Genomic DNA, 17,314 nt, shown 5'->3' with positions numbered 1-17,314 from the left:
AGATCCATTCCTCGCCTCGACGACGCCATCATTGCTAGTCGCGCCGCCCCGTCTCCGGCACTAGAAGGTCAACACGTTAGTGTGCTAACGGACGCAGTAAGCATCAAGTAGGATTTGCCCAAATCTCCCTAGGGCGAATCCAAATAGAGGCCTAATTTGGTTTTTGACTGTAACCGGCCCAGTTGCTCAGCCGTGGCCTTTGAGGCCGGTTCTTCTCGTGGCCCAGCAGTTCCGCGTGCATCCTGAGCTCGTGCCCCGCGCCCTTCCCGTGCTACCCCGCCGCCGCCACCACACGCCTCCTCCGTCCACCGTCCGCCTCCCCCCGGAGCAACGCGCCGCTGACGGCGGAGGTCGTGCAAATCCGTGAAGGTCAGTTCACCTCGACCCACCACCCTCCGTCCTCTCCGTTCCACGCCAAACTGCGACCGTATTGGGTTAGGGATTTCACGGGGGAACCTGGCTTGTAGAGGCCGTGATGGCTACGGCGATGGCGGCGAGGAGGTCAGTAACAGCCCTGAGCCAGACCGCCCTCGCGCCAAGCTCAAGGCCCGGCTGCCGTAGAATCCGCCGCGCTGCGTGCTCCAGCGCGTGCCAGGACGGGGAGTCCGAGGCGGCGGTGCGCGACATCGTTTGCTTCGGCGCCGGGAGCCTGGACGAGGTGGGAAGCAGTCTGGACCGCCTGAACCTGGCCTTCTCGCCGGCGCTGGTCAGGCGGGTGGTCGACTCGTGTAGCGAGAGGAGCGATTCGGGCCGGAGGCTGCTGCGGTTCCTGTCGTGGTGCCGGTCAAAGAACCCTGGGGGATTGGGGGACAGGGAGCATGACAGGGCGATTTCCGTGCTCGCGCAGATGGGTGACCTCACCGCGATGAGAATCGCCGTTGGAGATGGGGAGAAGGATGGGCGGAGGATGACCCCGGAGACGTTCACTGCTGTGGTCGAGGCTCTCGTCAAGGCAGGGAAGGAGGATGAGGCTGTTCGGTTGTTCAGAGGCTTGGAGAGGCAGAAGTTGCTGCCTCAGCAAAGTGTTGGTGCTGGAGGGGACGGCATATGGTCAAGCAGCCTTGCCATGGTCCAGGCACTGTGCATGAAGGGCTACGCTCGTGAGGCGCAGGGTGTCGTGTGGCACCACAAGAGCGAGCTCTCGATGGAGCCCCTGGTTAGCATCGTTCAACGTAGCCTCCTCCATGGATGGTGTGTGCATGGAAATGCTAAAGAAGCTCGGAGAGTCCTTGATGACATCAAGTCCTCAGGCTGCCCAATGGGGTTGCCGTCGTTCAATGATTTTCTAAACTGTGTGTGCCACAGAAACCTCAAGTTTAACCCTTCAGCTCTTGTTCCCGAAGCTATGGATATTTTAACAGAGATGAGGTCCTGTGGTGTCACCCCTGCTGCATCCAGCTTCAACATCTTGCTTTCTTGTCTGGGACGAGCCAGAAGAGTGAAAGAAGCATACAGAATCCTTTATTTGATGAGGGAAGGAAAAGAAGGGTGCTCGCCTGACTGGGTCAGCTACTATCTTGTGGTTAAGGTCCTCTTTTTAACGGGGAGAATTATTAGAGGAAAAAGGCTCATAGATGAAATGCTTGAAAATGGGGTGCCTCCGACGGCAAAGTTTTTCCATGGTCTCATAGGCATCCTTTGTGGAACTGAGGAAGTCGATCATGCTCTTGATATGTTCAAAATCATGAAGAGTTGTCAGTTAGTGGACACTCATACTTATGATCTGCTTATAGAAAAGTTTTGTAGGAACGGTAGTTTTGAGATTGGAAAGGAGTTATGGGATGATGCTACTAAGAGTGGCATTGTGCTAGGCTGCTCAGAGGATCTGTTAGATCCCTTGAAGACAGAAGTATTCAGACCAGTTCGTCCTGCAGAAAGCCGGACTTCTGAGAACCATAGGAGTTTGGTTCGAAATAAGATTACTGCTGTTGGAGCAAGAAAGAAGGGCAATACTGCTATTGCTTGCCCCAGGACAAAGTAGAGAGTCTAGGTACTATGGGACTAGTCAACTTATATGAGTAAATTTGCTTTTCTTTGTTTGGATATCTGATGATAACCCTTTCCAAACCTTTGTCAAACTTTTAGTTTTTTTACTTAGTAACTTGATTCATCCTTTGTCAAACTTTTCCTGAAACTTGCTTCCAGTTACCAGTTTTATCTGGAATCCATTCCATGAATAGTGTTTTAATAAAGCCATGTGAACTCACTTTAATTCAGTGAAGCTGTTATTTTTGTATGCGGTACTTTATTGCTATTCTGCCCATTATAATACTTCGCAAATGAATCAGTTGGGTACAGCAGCTGTTCTCGCTATGTCAAAATTCTCTATGCAAAGCCATCTGTTATGATTAGAATGTTTCTTTTATTTCGCTGACCTTTACCCTTTCCATATTACAGTTCCATTTTGAGTACACATTGAACTTTATGGACATATCTCAGGAGCAACAAGATTTTGGTGTGCTACTGAAGCAGGGGGCTGAAGGAGTGAGTCAAAACTCAAGTCGTATCTTGTTGTAGTTTCTCCTTCTACTTGTTCTCAATAGTTTGTTTTCTTCTTTGCAGAGGGTATTTGTTTCCACATTTGTGGGGCAAAAATGTGTAATCAAAGAACGCTTTTCAAAGAAGTATCGGCACCCATTGTTGGACTCAAAGTTGACTCTAAAACGATTGAATGCTGTCAGTCTCCTTAACTCATATGCTTTTCTTTTGAGATAAGCTCTTTCAGTAGCCCTTTTCCAGTTTCCTTTACTTTAAGACGGATTGAAGTACTTTCAAAGATAGACAGTATCAGTTGCAAATTTCTTTCTTACTCCCTTTGTTCTTGAATACAAGTCCACTACAAAAAATACAATTTTTATCTATACAAGGCCACTATCTTTTCCGAGAAGAATTGATTAGATTTCTCTCTTGTACAATGATGCTCATTTATGTGAAGGTTGCATGCAACCTTAGAGATAGAGACACCACATGCAACATGTTTAATTAGCCTGAAACACGAGAAGTTACCCACATTATTAGTCGTGGTGCTATTTATTTGTTGATTTTGTTTTCTTGGTATCTGGAAAATGGGATTGTGGCCTTGTATACAAGAACGGAGGGAGTATTTTGTTTATCAAGCAGCGAAGAGGTCTCTAACTCTATGCCTTCAAGGATAGAATTATAGAATTCTCTTTAGTCATGTGTTAAGTTGTAACGTGTAGCCAAAACTGTTTAGCAGTACATCTGAGATTAGAATTTGACTTAGCTTGGTCTCCTTTCATTTATAGGAAGCTCGATGCATAACAAAAGCAAGACGGCTTGGCGTTCCTACACCAGTTCTGTATGCCGTGGACCCTCTTCCACATACATTAACCTTTGAGTATGTGGATGGCTTGTGCGTGAAAGATATACTTCTTGGATTTGGTTCAGACGGGATTAATGAGGAACGCCTCAACGACATTGCCACACAGATAGGGAATGCAGTTGGCAAACTACATGATGGTGGCCTTGTTCATGGTGATTTAACAACTTCAAATATGATGATCAAGAACAACACCAACCAACTGGTGTGTACAATATCCTTTATGTTGCTCTGTTTTTCTTGTGTTTTTTCTGTGTTGACTTACAAGACAAGGGTTCTTAAGAATTGCATCTGGAATTCAGTTTGCCACTTCATATTTTCATGTGGCAGGTTCTTATTGATTTCGGTCTGAGCTTTACATCAGCTATTCCCGAGGACAAAGCAGTGGACCTATATGTTCTGGAGAGAGCTTTGATTTCCATGCATTCTTCATGTGGGGATGTGGTAAGGAAACTGTATAAAACAAGTGTACTATGAGTTGTATTTTGTATCTTCACTTAATTCCACTGTGGTGATACTTTTTTGGGGAGAAAAGTTGCTTACGGTATCATATTTGCATGCACCCCTTCCATGCATTTTTGGACTAGGTGTAGCCAAACTTTCGAAACTTGGGGTATGTCTGCATTGACTGAGTGAAAGTAACACTAATATGTCCATCGTGAATATGTACTTCCACTACACTCACTTTTCATGGTACATATTTTGATAGAATATAGCATTCAAAGTTCTCTCATATAGTCCGTGAAATGTCTGGATCAAAATATATATACGGAGGCCACAAGGTTGGATTCATCTGTCGTAATTATCATTCTGCAATTGTTAATATCCATGTATTGTATCACTTCTCAACTGGTTTTCACTTGACCCTGTTTTAGAAGAATGGTGTTTCAAGAGAACATCTGTTTTGACAAAGCAGAATCTATTAGCTCCCATCTGCCCGGTCTTATGGTTTTTCATGAACGATAGGAATAGTACTTGCTGCCTTTGTTACTGTTCTGGTTGTGTGTATAACAACTATTCATTCTGCTATGAATCAGATGGGAAAGATCCTCTCAGCATACCGAAAAGCTTCAAGGCAATGGTGCTCCACTACGAACAAGCTAGCCCAAGGTGGATATTTGATTCTGGCCCTTGTGCAAAGTATGATAACCATTTGCTGTCTTGTGTTAACCCCATGGCTTGTTTCTGTTCTTCACATGGAATTTTCAGTTAGGCAGCGGGGCAGAAAACGAACAATGATTGGATGAAACTTGGCATGGAGTTGTTGGATCCTACGGAGGTTATCTCGGACAACTGCTACCACCACCGTGTTAGTTCACTTGTAGCGGTTCAGTTGAATTGACTCCTGTAAAATTGAAATGGGGGTCAAGTGATTTATCTGTAACGGTGATTGCTGTACTTCCATTAGGATTCGTCACATATTTGCCCAATCCCTCCCAAATCTCAACTTCAAATTTGTGAGTTTTGATGATTTGTTCTGTATTGAAGAGAACATAGACGTTTATTTTGATGGCGATGAATGTGGGTCGGTGGAAATTTCATGATAGTCGAATTATGAGATGTTCGAAAGTGGGCGTGCTCTCTATACATAGTAGTGGAATGTGAGTTCTCAAAATTGCTTTGCGCCCTCGACTACGACATCCCATCGCCTCCCGTCTCTGTAGTCTGTAGCTTGTAGTTTCATCCTGCTTCACGTTTCACTATGCTGCGAAATTTTTCAAGGTGGATGCAAAGGTGTTTGGGCTGGCGAAAAAGATGCAAAATCTCACGGAAATTTCGGCATACGGTGGCCAAATAGGCAAATATCCAAATACAGTATGATCGGACTCGACAAAACTTGATGGGCATGAAAAAAAATAAAAACATTCCTTCGCCGTGCCAAGTTCCAATATATTTTCGATCCCCCATTTCCCCTTTCCAAAACCCAAGCAAACCCCTCGTTCTCCACTTCTCCCTGCCTCCCCCACTCCGCCTCCCCACCACCATCACCATGGCGCCCGGTGCCCTAGCCCGCATCCTCCTCGGCCGCCGCGCAGCATCCCCGCTCCTGGCGCGTCCCTTCTCCGCGAAGGCCCGCGCGCCGCGGCGGGCGCCGGAGCCGGAGCCCCTGTCGGAGTCGGAGGACGACTTCGCCAGCGGCGGGGAGGTCGCCCCCACCGAGGGCATCAGCAAGCCGCTCGCCCACGTCCTCAAGGAGCTCGGGAAGAGGGTTCCCGAATCCCTCATCAAGACCCGCGTCGAGGACAATGGCTTCGCCCTCAAGTACATCCCATGGTGAGCCCCCCTCGATCACTACTGTACTGATAGTTCACCGAACCCCACCTTCTAGTGCACAGCGCGGTGCAGGTCTGGTTAATTTTGGGGATTTCTGCTTGCTTCTGAAATTATTTGGTCGTATATGCGGATTTATGTGTCAGCATAAGGTTATATTTGAGCAGTGTCCTTGAGGCCAAATACTTATTTCGCAGTTTATTTGACCGTGCTCTCATGGTGGGATCGTGGAGTGACTCAATTGAAGCATTCGACCTAGCCAAAACTTGTTATCTGTTAACTACTGCGAGCTCATGTTCTGTCGTCCCTTGAAATAGAATTGAATCTAAGAGCAACTCAAAGTGTTGGTTTGCACCTGTACTTCTCTTCCCAATGTTGGGGCTGGTTATTTTTCTTATACAGCTAAAATCTACCTGGATGCTGCTGGATGCCTAATTAGGACGAAATCTACCATGTTTCTGTCGAAAATTGTGATCAATGGGTTTACTATTTTGGGTTCAATATAATAATGGGCTCACTTGAATATGTATTATTGCAGTAGAAATTCAAGAGAACTGTTATGAACAGCACATGCCTTTCAGTTTATAGACTGGTTATCTCATCAAAATAACCAGAGAGAATTTGTCAGCAGAAAAGTAAACTGACCATTGCATGTTTTGGTGTTTGTTTATCGTGTCTTGGAAGCCTGCTGGATAGATTCGTTAGTGGAACCCTTAATTTTTCAGTTTATTGTTGAAAATCATTTCAATCGTGTAGTATGAACATACAGTTTATATATGTACCTTATCTCTTGCGTCCTTGTGACCTCACTTATGATGCCTTTTGCAGGCACATCGCCAACAAAATTCTGAATGTGCATGCTCCAGGTAAATTTCTGTTCTTCGTGGTATAATTTATGTGTCCTCTCGAGGAGGGCTTAAGTTCAATGCAGGCCAAATTGTTGAGAAACCACATCCCCTTTTTTCTTCTACCATTTTGTAATCCTTTGCAGAATGGTCTGGAGAGGTTCGCAACATAGTCTACTCATCTGATGGGAAATCTGTATCTGTTGTCTATCGTGTTACCCTCCATGGAACTGATGCGGAGGTACCTTTCTCCTGTCCTCGGAAATGCTGTTGCATTTGCTTTTATTTACTGTATCTGTTTTTGGTTTACGCTACTCTTCCTTATTAAGTGTTTGAATCTGCACTTAGTTATTTGATCATGGACTATGAATGCTAGAAATATATAAAATATATAAATGGATCATAAGGTTTCTATGTGGACATGATGAAGTGGAGGCTATAGCTATCAATCAGTGTTCCGTTAGTGACACAAACTCATCTCAGTGTTTTTGCATCACATTTACCAGATAGTTCAAGTCTTTTACATTCTGTTGATGTTCTAAACTGCTGTGAATGTACATAATTTTTCTTAGTAAGGGCTAGAACTAATAAAAAAAAATCGGATCTGCTTCTTTTCAGATCTACAGAGAGGCTACTGGAACTGCTTCTGCTGCTGAGGATACAGGCTTTGGAGATCCTGTTCAGAAGGCTGAAGGAATGGCTTTTCGCCGAGCTTGTGCCCGTCTTGGTCTTGGACTTCATCTTTATCACGAAGATTTGTCATAGATGCTTATTGTTGGTTGTTTGTGGTATGGACTTCTGCATGTCTCTTGGTACTCATGCGCTTGCCTTTCAATAGGATACCCAGGCTACCCTTTTGTGCTGGACATGGTAGAATGTGCCGGCATATAAAACCAAGTATGTTAGGTTGTCGTGTAGGTGACTAAATGTAAGCTACTAAGGGGATCGCTGTCCTGAATTATATGCTTATTATGAATCAGCATGTGCCGTTTTCTGAATGTCTTCACAAATTTCATGGAACTTTGATTTTCTATTTTTTTATCTGCAGATTTCATTTGCGTGCTAGCAGGTTGCTTTGTTGAGAGGAAACATGTTGCTTGTTATTCATTGTTCTTTTGGTTGCTGAATAAATTTTGATCCCACACTATCCTATGGTACTTATACCATCTGTTGTATTTGCCTTCAGGCCGAAGTGTTTTAAAGCTTATTATTTCTTTGACCTTATGTCGCAGACTGGTGAGTCATTTCCTCTTAAAAAGTGGCTTCATGAGTATATCATGAAATATGTCCTCTTACTACAACATATATTGTTACTTCAGCTCTACGAAGTTACTAATTGTTACAATATCTCATTTAAGCATCTATGAATATGTGTGCCTTTGAACATTTGCGCGTGGATATACTGTATCCGCCTTTTTGCATGAGAACATCTGTGGAAGTTGCAATTTTGTGTGATGTTTATATTCGTTGACGTCTATTGCAAAAAAATGCTATTGTTTTTAACTTTCTCAGGCTTTGACAAATTCCTAGGTTCTCCACTGATTAGCAGATAGTCTAAACTACCATTAGAACGTTGTTACTATTAACTGTTTGTTGCCATCTTCACATGGAATGGCAGAAATTCTTAACTGCCATTGTATATGATGCTAGTGATGTGGTTATACAATTGCAGAATTTGCCAGTAGTTGTATAAAAGGCCTACTATAATTTCTATTAATAAACAAAATTTCTATTAATTTCTAGACCCAGGGTAGATTATTATTTAGTTAGACCAAGCTTTAATAGATTGCTGCAGCTGAGGCACAATATTAATGTTATAAACTGGTTATTGTTGTATTCAAACCGAATTACACAATTTGATAGCTGGTATTATAAACAGGTTATTTGGTCTTCATATAGGAATGCAGAATTAGGCATGCACATGGTCCATACTGGTAGCAGTTAGTGTACTATTTTTCTATATCGTAGTAGTCTGAGAATATTGGCAGTTGGCACAGCATGCACATTGACATGGTTATTATCATATTCAAACCGAATTACACAATTTGATAGCTGGTATTATAAACAGGTTATTTGGTCTTCATATAGGAATGCAGAATTAGGCATGCACATTGTTCATACTGGTAGCAGTTAGTGGACTTTTTTTTTTATATCGTAGTAGTCTGAGAATATTGGCAGTTGGCACAGCTTCCCTTATGGTCCTTACCCACAAGGTAGGTTGGTAGGATCTCTACAGCTTAGAAGGCAGCTCAAGTGATTTTCCTCGGAAGACCGACTTGTAACTAAACGATTAGCTCAACGAACAATTGGAACTCATACAACTAAACTACTAATGGTCAGCTTTGAATTTTGCCTTGAAACTCTCAACCTCCCAATTTCCATCTGACGCTATATGAAGTGAAGAGTGAATACTTTCAAGACATAATTCCACATTACTTCTTTCAACTACTAAGCACTGAGATGAAATTATATAAAAGACCATCGAATAAGAAATTAGCTAAAAATTATCGAATAAGAAATGTTCAACACAGCGGGTGGATTTTACATTGCATTACATGGTGAGCTACAATGTCGGTAGAGAAGGTACTGACTATAGATTAACAGAGTATTTAGCTAAATCCGTGCGATAAAGTAATAGACTTCTTGTCCTAGAAGTAGCATAGTACTACTTTATTATTACAACCACCATATCTGATAACAGTACATTAAAAGCATTAATGCCCCTCTCCAGGCTGGCATAGAGAGAGGAAGGGAGTGGATCCTGGGCCTAACCATGGTAGTGACACTGGGGAAGATGAACATCTAGATGAGTGGGTGACCCAAGACGATAAAAATATGTCTGTGGGTCCATTGGGATTATTGAGTTACACAGCAGTGCTTGGTATACCTCCAAAGCCATCTTGGAGTGCCATCACTGTGTTAGAAATGGCAGGAGGTAGTGCTAAGTGCCAAAAACAAACATTAACACTCCTGAACCTGTCTCTGATAAGGGGCACAGGCTCTCCTTAGAGCCAAAACCCACCTAGATGCAAACTATAAACTGAATGATAAAGGAACTGTTAGTTGGTGCATCTACTCAGTGCATGGAAAAGGTGAGTGGTTGGTTAAAATGGTAGTTATCACAGGATCTGTTGTTGTAAAGTTGCTGGTGGGGGTGGTCGGGGGTCGGTGAATATGCAGGGAAATGAAGTTATAGACTGGTCAGATGTCAAATTTATTTGCTCTAGGTAACACCCATGTGAATAGAATAGTAGGATCTGCTAAATGCTTCAGCCAGAAGCACTTTCCCTAAGCTAAATACAGTATGAATTCCACTGATGAAATTTTGGAGTGGCATGCTAGCTTAATAGGCTGTCTACATGTCAGTTTTGTCCAATTTGGCTCAGCATGAACCCCCACCGGGGATCATGCTTGATTGTTAGGGTTACTTTTTCCCAAAGCCGGCTCATTCTAGGGCAGAAATTAACTCTCTTGGATGAAGTCCTTCCTTGGACTGTGGTTAAAGTGCCTGCTTTGTGCTTGACTGTTAGTACAACCCCATCCTCGGGGCATCAAGCTTTGAGCCCATCCTGGGGCTGAAGCTCATTTCCAATCACCACATAACCATGTGGGGTGTGGAGAGAGGGACACTTGACCGATCAATATGGGATCAGATCAACAGTAGTTCCCTTTTGATGTTAGAGATGGATGCATGGACTTGACGTAGGAAGTAAAAACGAGACAATGACGATGAGATAGGAGACCATGGTTAGGCCAAGGATTGCTCTGGACCAGCAGACACAGCAAAGTGCGAGGGAACGAGCCGGAAAGGATGAGCAGCTTGAGTTGGACTTGGCAAGGTTGGAGTTGCGAGAGCCATAGTCATGCCTGTTTAATGGGGATACACACTGTCAAGATATTAGTATCACAACCGAGTGAAAAGAAAGAAAATCGACTAATTTATGATAATATAATAGGTTATCTTTGCCTACAGATACAAAGAATAATATTAGTGATCATCCTTTCTACGGAGTACCATAACTTAGATGCATGTATTGTGGGTAAACTGACAGACCAACAAATCCATACTGGAAGCTAATTTGTTAGTGATGTGGTAGAGCAGACTGAGCTTATACTATACTGAAATATAGTCTTTTTTAATATGGGCTGCGTTTTCTTTATCAAGAGAAATATATGTATTAAACTCTAAAAGGTTGTATTTAGTACTTTGTTTAAATAAACACAGCTGGGCATGAACAATGAAAGCCATACTTCTAGAAACATATCAAGTAGATGTATACAAGATGCTAGTAGTACCTGCTTGGGCTTGAGGACTCGCTGCAAGTGAGAGTGGCCCTCCATATTGTTGTGCAAAGCCGGTTACAGCAGCAGCTGTAGAGGTCACAGTTGAGAATGGGAACATCTGTGGGTATTGCATGTTGTAGCCCTGTCCACTTGCATAGGTGGGCGTAGTGTTTCCTGACTGCCCAAACTGGAAGTATGGATAAAAGGGACTGGTTCCAGTCACCATGCCAGTTCCTGCTCCTCCGTAGAATGGGTACTGGGTTCCTCCGTAGATGTTGTAGTAGTTCTAATCAACAGAAGAATGAGAAATATATGTAAGTCACATGTCATGATGTATATTAGGAACTCTGTTATGTACAGGTTACATTACACTCAAACTATGCTTACATGCAGTGCACATCTTATTAGCTAAGTAAATGTTACTCTTAACTATTCATTCTGTTTTATTTTCTGTCAGTTTTCTTGCTTGATATCCACACAGTTTCATCAGATAATGTTGCTTTGTGTTATTGTTTCTGATATGTCAAGGAATTTAAAACATAGCAGTATTATAGCATCTGTTGATCAGAAGACAAAGTACTGTGTAATTTTGCCAGATAATATCCTGCTATATTCAAATCACTAGCTTCTTCTTCCCTACCTCCATGTCCTCTAGTTCTGTTGCCGTGGCTATTTTTTCATTGGATAAAAGGGATTTCTCCCCGATATCTGTTGCTATGGTGATGTACTCAAATCTTTTGTCTAGCTCACACTATCAGTATTTAAATTCCAAGATATATACATCTTTCTATCTGACCCAAACAAGAAGAGCATTGGCATCTAGAACTTGCTACAGATGGGCTGCATGCTGCCTGCCTGTATATGTCATTTGAGCTGGATCTAACTGGGCCATAGCTGAGTGTTGCGGCACTAACTGCAAACCAGTACTCTGGCCTACAGTCAGGTCAAGATTCACAAGATCCAGAGTCCAAGCAGGTAATTTGGGTCCTTCTGCAGCCAAAACAGAGGCAAGAGGTTGGCCTTGGATAGACTTGGCGAATGGGGACACAAGCATGTGCTGTCATGATTTTATTGGGTTAACAAGGGGCACAGTTGATGGAAAGATGGACCAAGTGTTTAGCAGGTTTGGTCTAGACAAACCAGGGCCCATGCCATGTGCGCTTGCACAAAGGTAAATATAAGTTGCTAGGACCACAAGGCACTATGTATACTTTTAGCACTGCACTGCTTCATAGACGATTCGTAATTAATTGGTGTTTTTCTAGAGATTGACACTGTAGAAAAACTGGGCCTTTGATCATATTCATATGGAACCATGTTTTGAGGGAAAATAGAAAACATCCATCTATCCATGAGTATAAGCAATACTTAATGTGGCAGCCATACCAGTTACACTCTCCAAGTTGAAATATAATAGTTTTGGAAGGATGGTTTCGAGGCAATCAGGGCACATCATTACCAAAGAACATCTAGGACAGCTAGATGGATCTTTTTAAAAGTGGCTACCTTATTTTTCTAATGACAAATATGCCACAAGAGTTTTTTCAGGGATGTGTCCAACTAAAAACTACTTCAGTGTCACTGTGCTAGTTGTACCACCATATGCATATCATTTTCACAGTACTCAGTACCAAAGGGAAATTGAGATTTATATCAGCAACAAAACAAAACGAGTAGGCCATGGCACCATGCATCATTTATGTGGTTGCATATGGCAGTTAAAATTGTTCAGGAACATTGAAATCACAATGAATAGGTTTCCCAGTAGGAAAGTGGAAGCATGATCGTGCAGATGGCATTTTTCTTATTCTATCTATGGTTAATTGTTATGTATATTTAGTGGTAGAACTGATAGAAAATATTTAACATGTTATGCATTGTCGAGTTATTACTGCCTTGCTGGTGACCATACTGTTAATTCTCTCGTTTCCATTAAAACAAACTTAGGCTGATAGCATTTGAGCTAATATATAGGAGCTTACATGCAGGTTTGATCATCAGTCCAACTTAGGAAAAGGTGATTCTTTAGGAGCAACGAGCGATGCAAACTAGCAGTGCAGAACAATGTGAGTATGAACACCATTAGCCTACTCATTTTGTTTTGGAAGCTCCGGACTGGCTTGCGGAGCCGGAGGCAAAAACGGTCAGCATTCCTATGGTTATTGTACATGATAGTATTTTATGTTCATGAAACATATTTCGGTGACATGATGCCCACCATTAGCCAACGTTTGTGTAGTGCTATTTTCCATACACCATATATCACAGATGCTTCTATCATGGTCCTTATGATAAATGCACAATGCAAACATACAAGGATGCACTTAAGAATGTCAGCATAACATCGTGCAAACTTAAAGATAATGCACTTTATTTTTTCCCCAGTGAAAGGAGCATAATTCATTAGTAGCAATTCTTGGTGGTGGATTCATAGAACTTATTGACAGTGGGAAGATTAACTTACTGCAGGATAACTGTAGTCTGCAGAATAGGGAGAATACCTGCCATAGTGAAAGAGTAAGAAACATTAGTTGTGTTTTTACAAGTTAATCATGATGCATTACATGATGTACTTCATAAACCAGCTAGCTTAGCATGGGAGGGAGAGATAGTGACGAGTATAAGATTGGGCCGTCATGTGCTAGAGCACGCACCGTCACTTTATGGAGTGTGTGTAAGAGAGAGGTGTGTTGCATGCAAGCTAAAAAGTTTACAAGCTGGTCGCCATTGACCAAAGATAGCATGCCATAATGCTCATGCATGTGACAAGCGCCCCCGTCATAGCTGGTCCTTGCACATACCGAAGCTAGGTTTGCTCACCACATGAGAACGAGAGTGGGAGAGAGAGAACTTACCCATAAACATGGTAAGGGAGCCCCTGTGGGATGGCATAATGAGGGAAGGTGGCCTGCGAAGGAAAAGCTGCACCCAGCGCACCTTGGATCCCTGCCTGCTGGCTAAAGGACTTCATCACCCTAAAGTTCCTAGCGCCTCCTGTAGCAACATCATTAGGAAAACAAAGGTAAATTACCCTACCCACATCCCTTGATCATACTGTAACATTATCAGCAAAAGACACTTCTGTAAAAAGCAAGGTAAGCATGCACTTGTTCCAATGTACCGGATATATTCACAGTCAAGCCATTCCTAGTCAGTCAGTCTCTGAATTGCTAGACGACATAATAGAAGTAAAAGATTCTCGAATCTGGCCCTGGTTACTTTAAGATTAAGGCTTCATCGGTTGGATTTGTTATTTAAGGCTAAGATTGTTAATTAGTATTGCACATTATCCAGAACAAGGCACTTATTCCGAGGATGACTAACAACTTTCTACTTCTAAATGTTGTTTCCCCTCTTATCTACCTTTTCCAGCAAGTAAATGGTCAGAGGATATCCTTCTAAGGCTATCTATTTGCAGCTGCAGAGTTCCAGTGGTATCAAGTAGTACTTGAGAAAATCAGGTTGCACTAAGCTAAAATTAGCCATTTTAAGACTTTTATTCTGTACTAAATGCCAAGCCAAGATCCTTATGGACCTATAATCAAGCACTTAGTTAAGGAGCAAAGCTAGGCATGTATTGCTCTTTAATCAAGTTCCTTTGTTCCAATCGTACGAAGGTACTTTTGCGCATAAAATCATAACAGCTAAGCTTGTGATAATGGAGCTACGTACATAGAACTCGGAGAAAAATGCAAGAGACAGTGCATCTATAATGATGGTGGTTACTTCTTTTCAAGAGCTAGCTTTTAGTGTTGGGCTGTCCCCAACTCAAGACAAGCTGTCATCAAAAGCTTTCAATTAAGCTATAGCTAGCTATAGCATTTTTTTTCACTCAATGTTACTTTACTTTGTGTAGCTGGTGAGTGAGATAATGGGAGATGTCTAACCGTGCTGCGGGGTTGGAGGCCTGGATCTCTGCACCCCAAGGGATGCAAGGTTGCAGTTGGCCCTCCTCCCGTCGATCACTGGCGCGGGATCAACGCAAGACCTCATCGCCGCATCCGGCTCCCGGAAGGTAACCTACAACACCAAATTTCCAGTGCATCTCCATTGATATTGCAGCAAAGAAAAACGAGAAAACGTAGGAAAGAAAGTAACACATGTACACTCGAAGCTTAGCAATTTTGCAAACCAAACTGAGTGCAAACATAAAGGGAAATCAGGGAGTGTGTCTATAGAAGGAGGATAGAAGCATACAAATCCGTAGCCCTTGGATCTTCCGGTGTTCTTGTCGGTGATGACGACGGCCTCCAGGATCTCCCCGAACTGCTCGAAGTACTTCCTCATGGTCTCCTTCTGGGTCTCCCACGCCAGCCCGCCCACGAACACCTTGGTATAGGTGGTGTCTCCGAACTGCCCCATCACACTCGGCGGACTCATGAGGCTAGCTTCCTCGATCTTCTTCACCGACGCCGGCGAGGAAACAACTAAACCAGCTGCGACTAAGGATCTGAATTGGGCTAGGACTAGCAGTTCTTGTTAGAGGAAAATGGTGAAGTGAGGAAAAGCTAATGGTTAGAGGAAAGGGAGGAGAGAGAGGGGAAGAGAGTGTGTACAGCGGAGGGGCAATATATACTGGCGTCTGCTATGATGCACCATCCTTGTCCTTTTGGTCCAAGCCATGCCTCGTATAATAATTCTAGGCGCCGGGAGACACACCCACCCCCGCGTGGAATGACCTGAATGCCCCTAGTGGGCGTGAACAGTAGTTACAGGGTGGCGTTAGGCTGTCCTTGTCTGTAGAGTGGCAAAAACGGAACGGAGTTGGGGAGGGGATTCTGACGGGAATTAAGGGGGCTTGTGACCTGGAGCTGGGAGGAGTCGTAGGATGTGGAGGTGCTGGTCTTTGCCAACTTATCCGAATCTCTGCTCTTTTCTCTCTCCTTTTTGGTGGTATTTGGACCAGCTCAGTCGTCCTCATTGCTATACTCCTAGATAATAATCATTTGTCATAGCTCGTGACACAAACATTTGGGGAGCAGTTTTAGCGGGAGTAGAGGTCATATGTGGTGTTCAGTGCGACGGCAACATATTTGGGGTCGGTAAGCACTTTGTTAGGCACACATTGTTTTTTTTTCATTGTTTTTGTTAGTAATATTTAAGCATTGTTTGCTTTCGTGTTCTTCCGAGTCGTCGCCGCTGGCGCATTTCACCAACCCGCGAATATCCTAATCCTCTGCACCCAACATTGGGCCACCAATCGTGGAAAGTTGTGTTATTTTCAGCTACATGAAGATGGATGTACACCATCAATCTGCAAACGAAGATCAGCGGAGCAATGGATGGAGATTATGGTGACAGCTTGTTAAACCCTTGCCCCTTTGAGAGATCTGTGGTGGAGCCTCTGATCCTTCCCTTGTGCATAAAGCACATAGAAAAGCGTGAGGAGATATTCGATGATGTGCACTGGCTGGCAAACCTGAGGAGAGTGCGCGATGCGGAGTGCCGTCAGATCCGATCTGGAGATGGACGGCCGGGGTTGCCCAGACCAGCTGGAGTGGCCGGGGACAAGGACGCTGTGCCAAAGCTTTTACCTATCTCCCTCTATAGCTCCTACTAACTACGTTTCTTCTCCCTTGGCCTTGAAGCCATCTCTGATAACAACAGCGTTGTTCCATCACTCGGACAGCAACGATACAATCTGTGACGCCCGTGTGTATGTACCTATCCATGCAATATCTTGCTGCCGACGAAATAGTTGTCCATTTGTTTTCACTGACAAAGAATACACCAAAAGGCGTATGGTGTGAGGTTAACATGGCCTTAGAATATGATTAGTTTGCCCTGTCTTGGTTACTGTGGGAGTTGAATTATTGAATTGTTTCACATGGAACTCCTGTGTCTATACTCTATAGAGACCAAATTATTGTGTCGATCGCAAAGATATACTGCTTGCAACCGGATAAGAGAATACTAAAGTTCGTTCATGTGGTCGATCAGGAGTGCGAGAGGTTAGCGAAATCAATAAAGATGGGTGGAGCGTCCTTGTCTACTTTGTGAAGGTTAGCAGATATATGAATATCAACCTGACGGCTACTATGTATATATATGGTCTGGCTTTTAGCCGACGGAGAGTATAAACGTGTGAATTCTGGCTGCCAAGCCCACAATTCGGGACAAAGTGCACACCTATTTGTGAACTGCATTTTGGTGGGAAGTATTCTTTCCGGAAAGGCAATCGTACATCTTAGATCTTCTTTCTCCAATCTTGGATTAGGGAAGAAGGAGATATTCGCGACTACTGGTGGGGTTTCATTATGGGGCAGCTCATGATCTTCATACATATGTCCTTTTCATAACGTTAAGAAAAATGGAGAATTTCCTGAAATATGCCTCTCTGGTAATCAGGGAATCATACTGTGTATTGATGTTGTTATTGGTAATTGCTTATTAGTCCTTTTGTCAGTTGTTCTTTCTCTAATCATTTGGCCACCTGCTTTCACTGCAAAGGGAATCTTTTTTTTACAATCAGCTGGAGTATTTCCCCTCGGAGCAAGGGAGGAATCTGAGGTTATGGTCCAGTATAACCTGACTCTGTTTCAGAGTCCTGGATTAACTTCTCCCCGTGCCTGCT

The 17,314-nt window shown here is 43.3% G+C and overlaps 3 protein-coding genes and 1 long non-coding RNA gene across 7 annotated transcripts; 3 read left to right on the top strand and 1 right to left on the bottom strand.

Annotated features, from left to right (window-relative positions):
* Nucleotides 1-213: 213 nt before the first annotated feature.
* On the top strand, nucleotides 214-4,909 carry LOC127345218 (uncharacterized). 3 transcript variants are annotated; one of them, XM_051371658.2, is made up of 7 exons: nucleotides 214-369; nucleotides 2,398-2,484; nucleotides 2,563-2,676; nucleotides 3,267-3,545; nucleotides 3,671-3,784; nucleotides 4,378-4,450; nucleotides 4,550-4,909. In XM_051371658.2, exons 2-7 carry the CDS (start codon nucleotides 2,425-2,427, stop codon nucleotides 4,585-4,587), a joined length of 678 nt encoding a protein of 225 aa, XP_051227618.1. In that variant the 5' UTR covers nucleotides 214-369; nucleotides 2,398-2,424; the 3' UTR covers nucleotides 4,588-4,909. The 3 variants fall into 3 exon arrangements, with proteins under 3 accessions (XP_051227618.1, XP_051227620.1, XP_051227619.1); XM_051371660.2 differs by lacking the exon at nucleotides 214-369 and adding an exon at nucleotides 468-1,906 and having other exon boundaries at nucleotides 2,353-2,484; XM_051371659.1 differs by lacking the exon at nucleotides 214-369 and adding an exon at nucleotides 1,860-1,990.
* A 345-nt stretch (nucleotides 4,910-5,254) lies between these two features.
* Nucleotides 5,255-7,454, top strand: LOC127345220 (DNA repair RAD52-like protein 1, mitochondrial). Its single transcript, XM_051371664.2, has 4 exons — nucleotides 5,255-5,614; nucleotides 6,440-6,477; nucleotides 6,603-6,697; nucleotides 7,075-7,454. The coding sequence occupies exons 1-4, from the start codon at nucleotides 5,331-5,333 to the stop codon at nucleotides 7,219-7,221; spliced, it is 564 nt and encodes a 187-aa protein (XP_051227624.1). The 5' UTR covers nucleotides 5,255-5,330; the 3' UTR covers nucleotides 7,222-7,454.
* A 1,488-nt stretch (nucleotides 7,455-8,942) lies between these two features.
* Nucleotides 8,943-15,323, bottom strand: LOC127345219 (uncharacterized). 2 transcript variants are annotated; one of them, XM_051371661.2, is made up of 6 exons: nucleotides 14,938-15,323; nucleotides 14,628-14,760; nucleotides 13,596-13,734; nucleotides 13,205-13,241; nucleotides 10,753-11,026; nucleotides 8,943-10,323 (listed from the first exon to the last, which is right to left on the bottom strand). In XM_051371661.2, exons 1-6 carry the CDS (start codon nucleotides 15,118-15,120, stop codon nucleotides 10,205-10,207), a joined length of 885 nt encoding a protein of 294 aa, XP_051227621.1. In that variant the 5' UTR covers nucleotides 15,121-15,323; the 3' UTR covers nucleotides 8,943-10,204. The 2 variants fall into 2 exon arrangements, with proteins under 2 accessions (XP_051227621.1, XP_051227623.1); XM_051371663.2 differs by having other exon boundaries at nucleotides 8,943-10,343; nucleotides 14,938-15,322.
* Nucleotides 13,745-15,252, top strand: LOC139838609 (uncharacterized). The gene is made up of 2 exons (XR_011756123.1): nucleotides 13,745-14,201; nucleotides 14,597-15,252. It is a non-coding gene; the product is annotated as an uncharacterized lncRNA (long non-coding RNA).
* Nucleotides 15,324-17,314: the final 1,991 nt, after the last annotated feature.

The sequence above is a fragment of the Lolium perenne genome, chromosome 3 (genome assembly GCF_019359855.2).
Source record: "Lolium perenne isolate Kyuss_39 chromosome 3, Kyuss_2.0, whole genome shotgun sequence".
Taxonomy (NCBI): Eukaryota; Viridiplantae; Streptophyta; class Magnoliopsida; order Poales; family Poaceae; genus Lolium; species Lolium perenne.
Note: the sequence above shows the minus strand (reverse complement) of the source record. Positions and strands in the feature narration are given on the sequence as shown.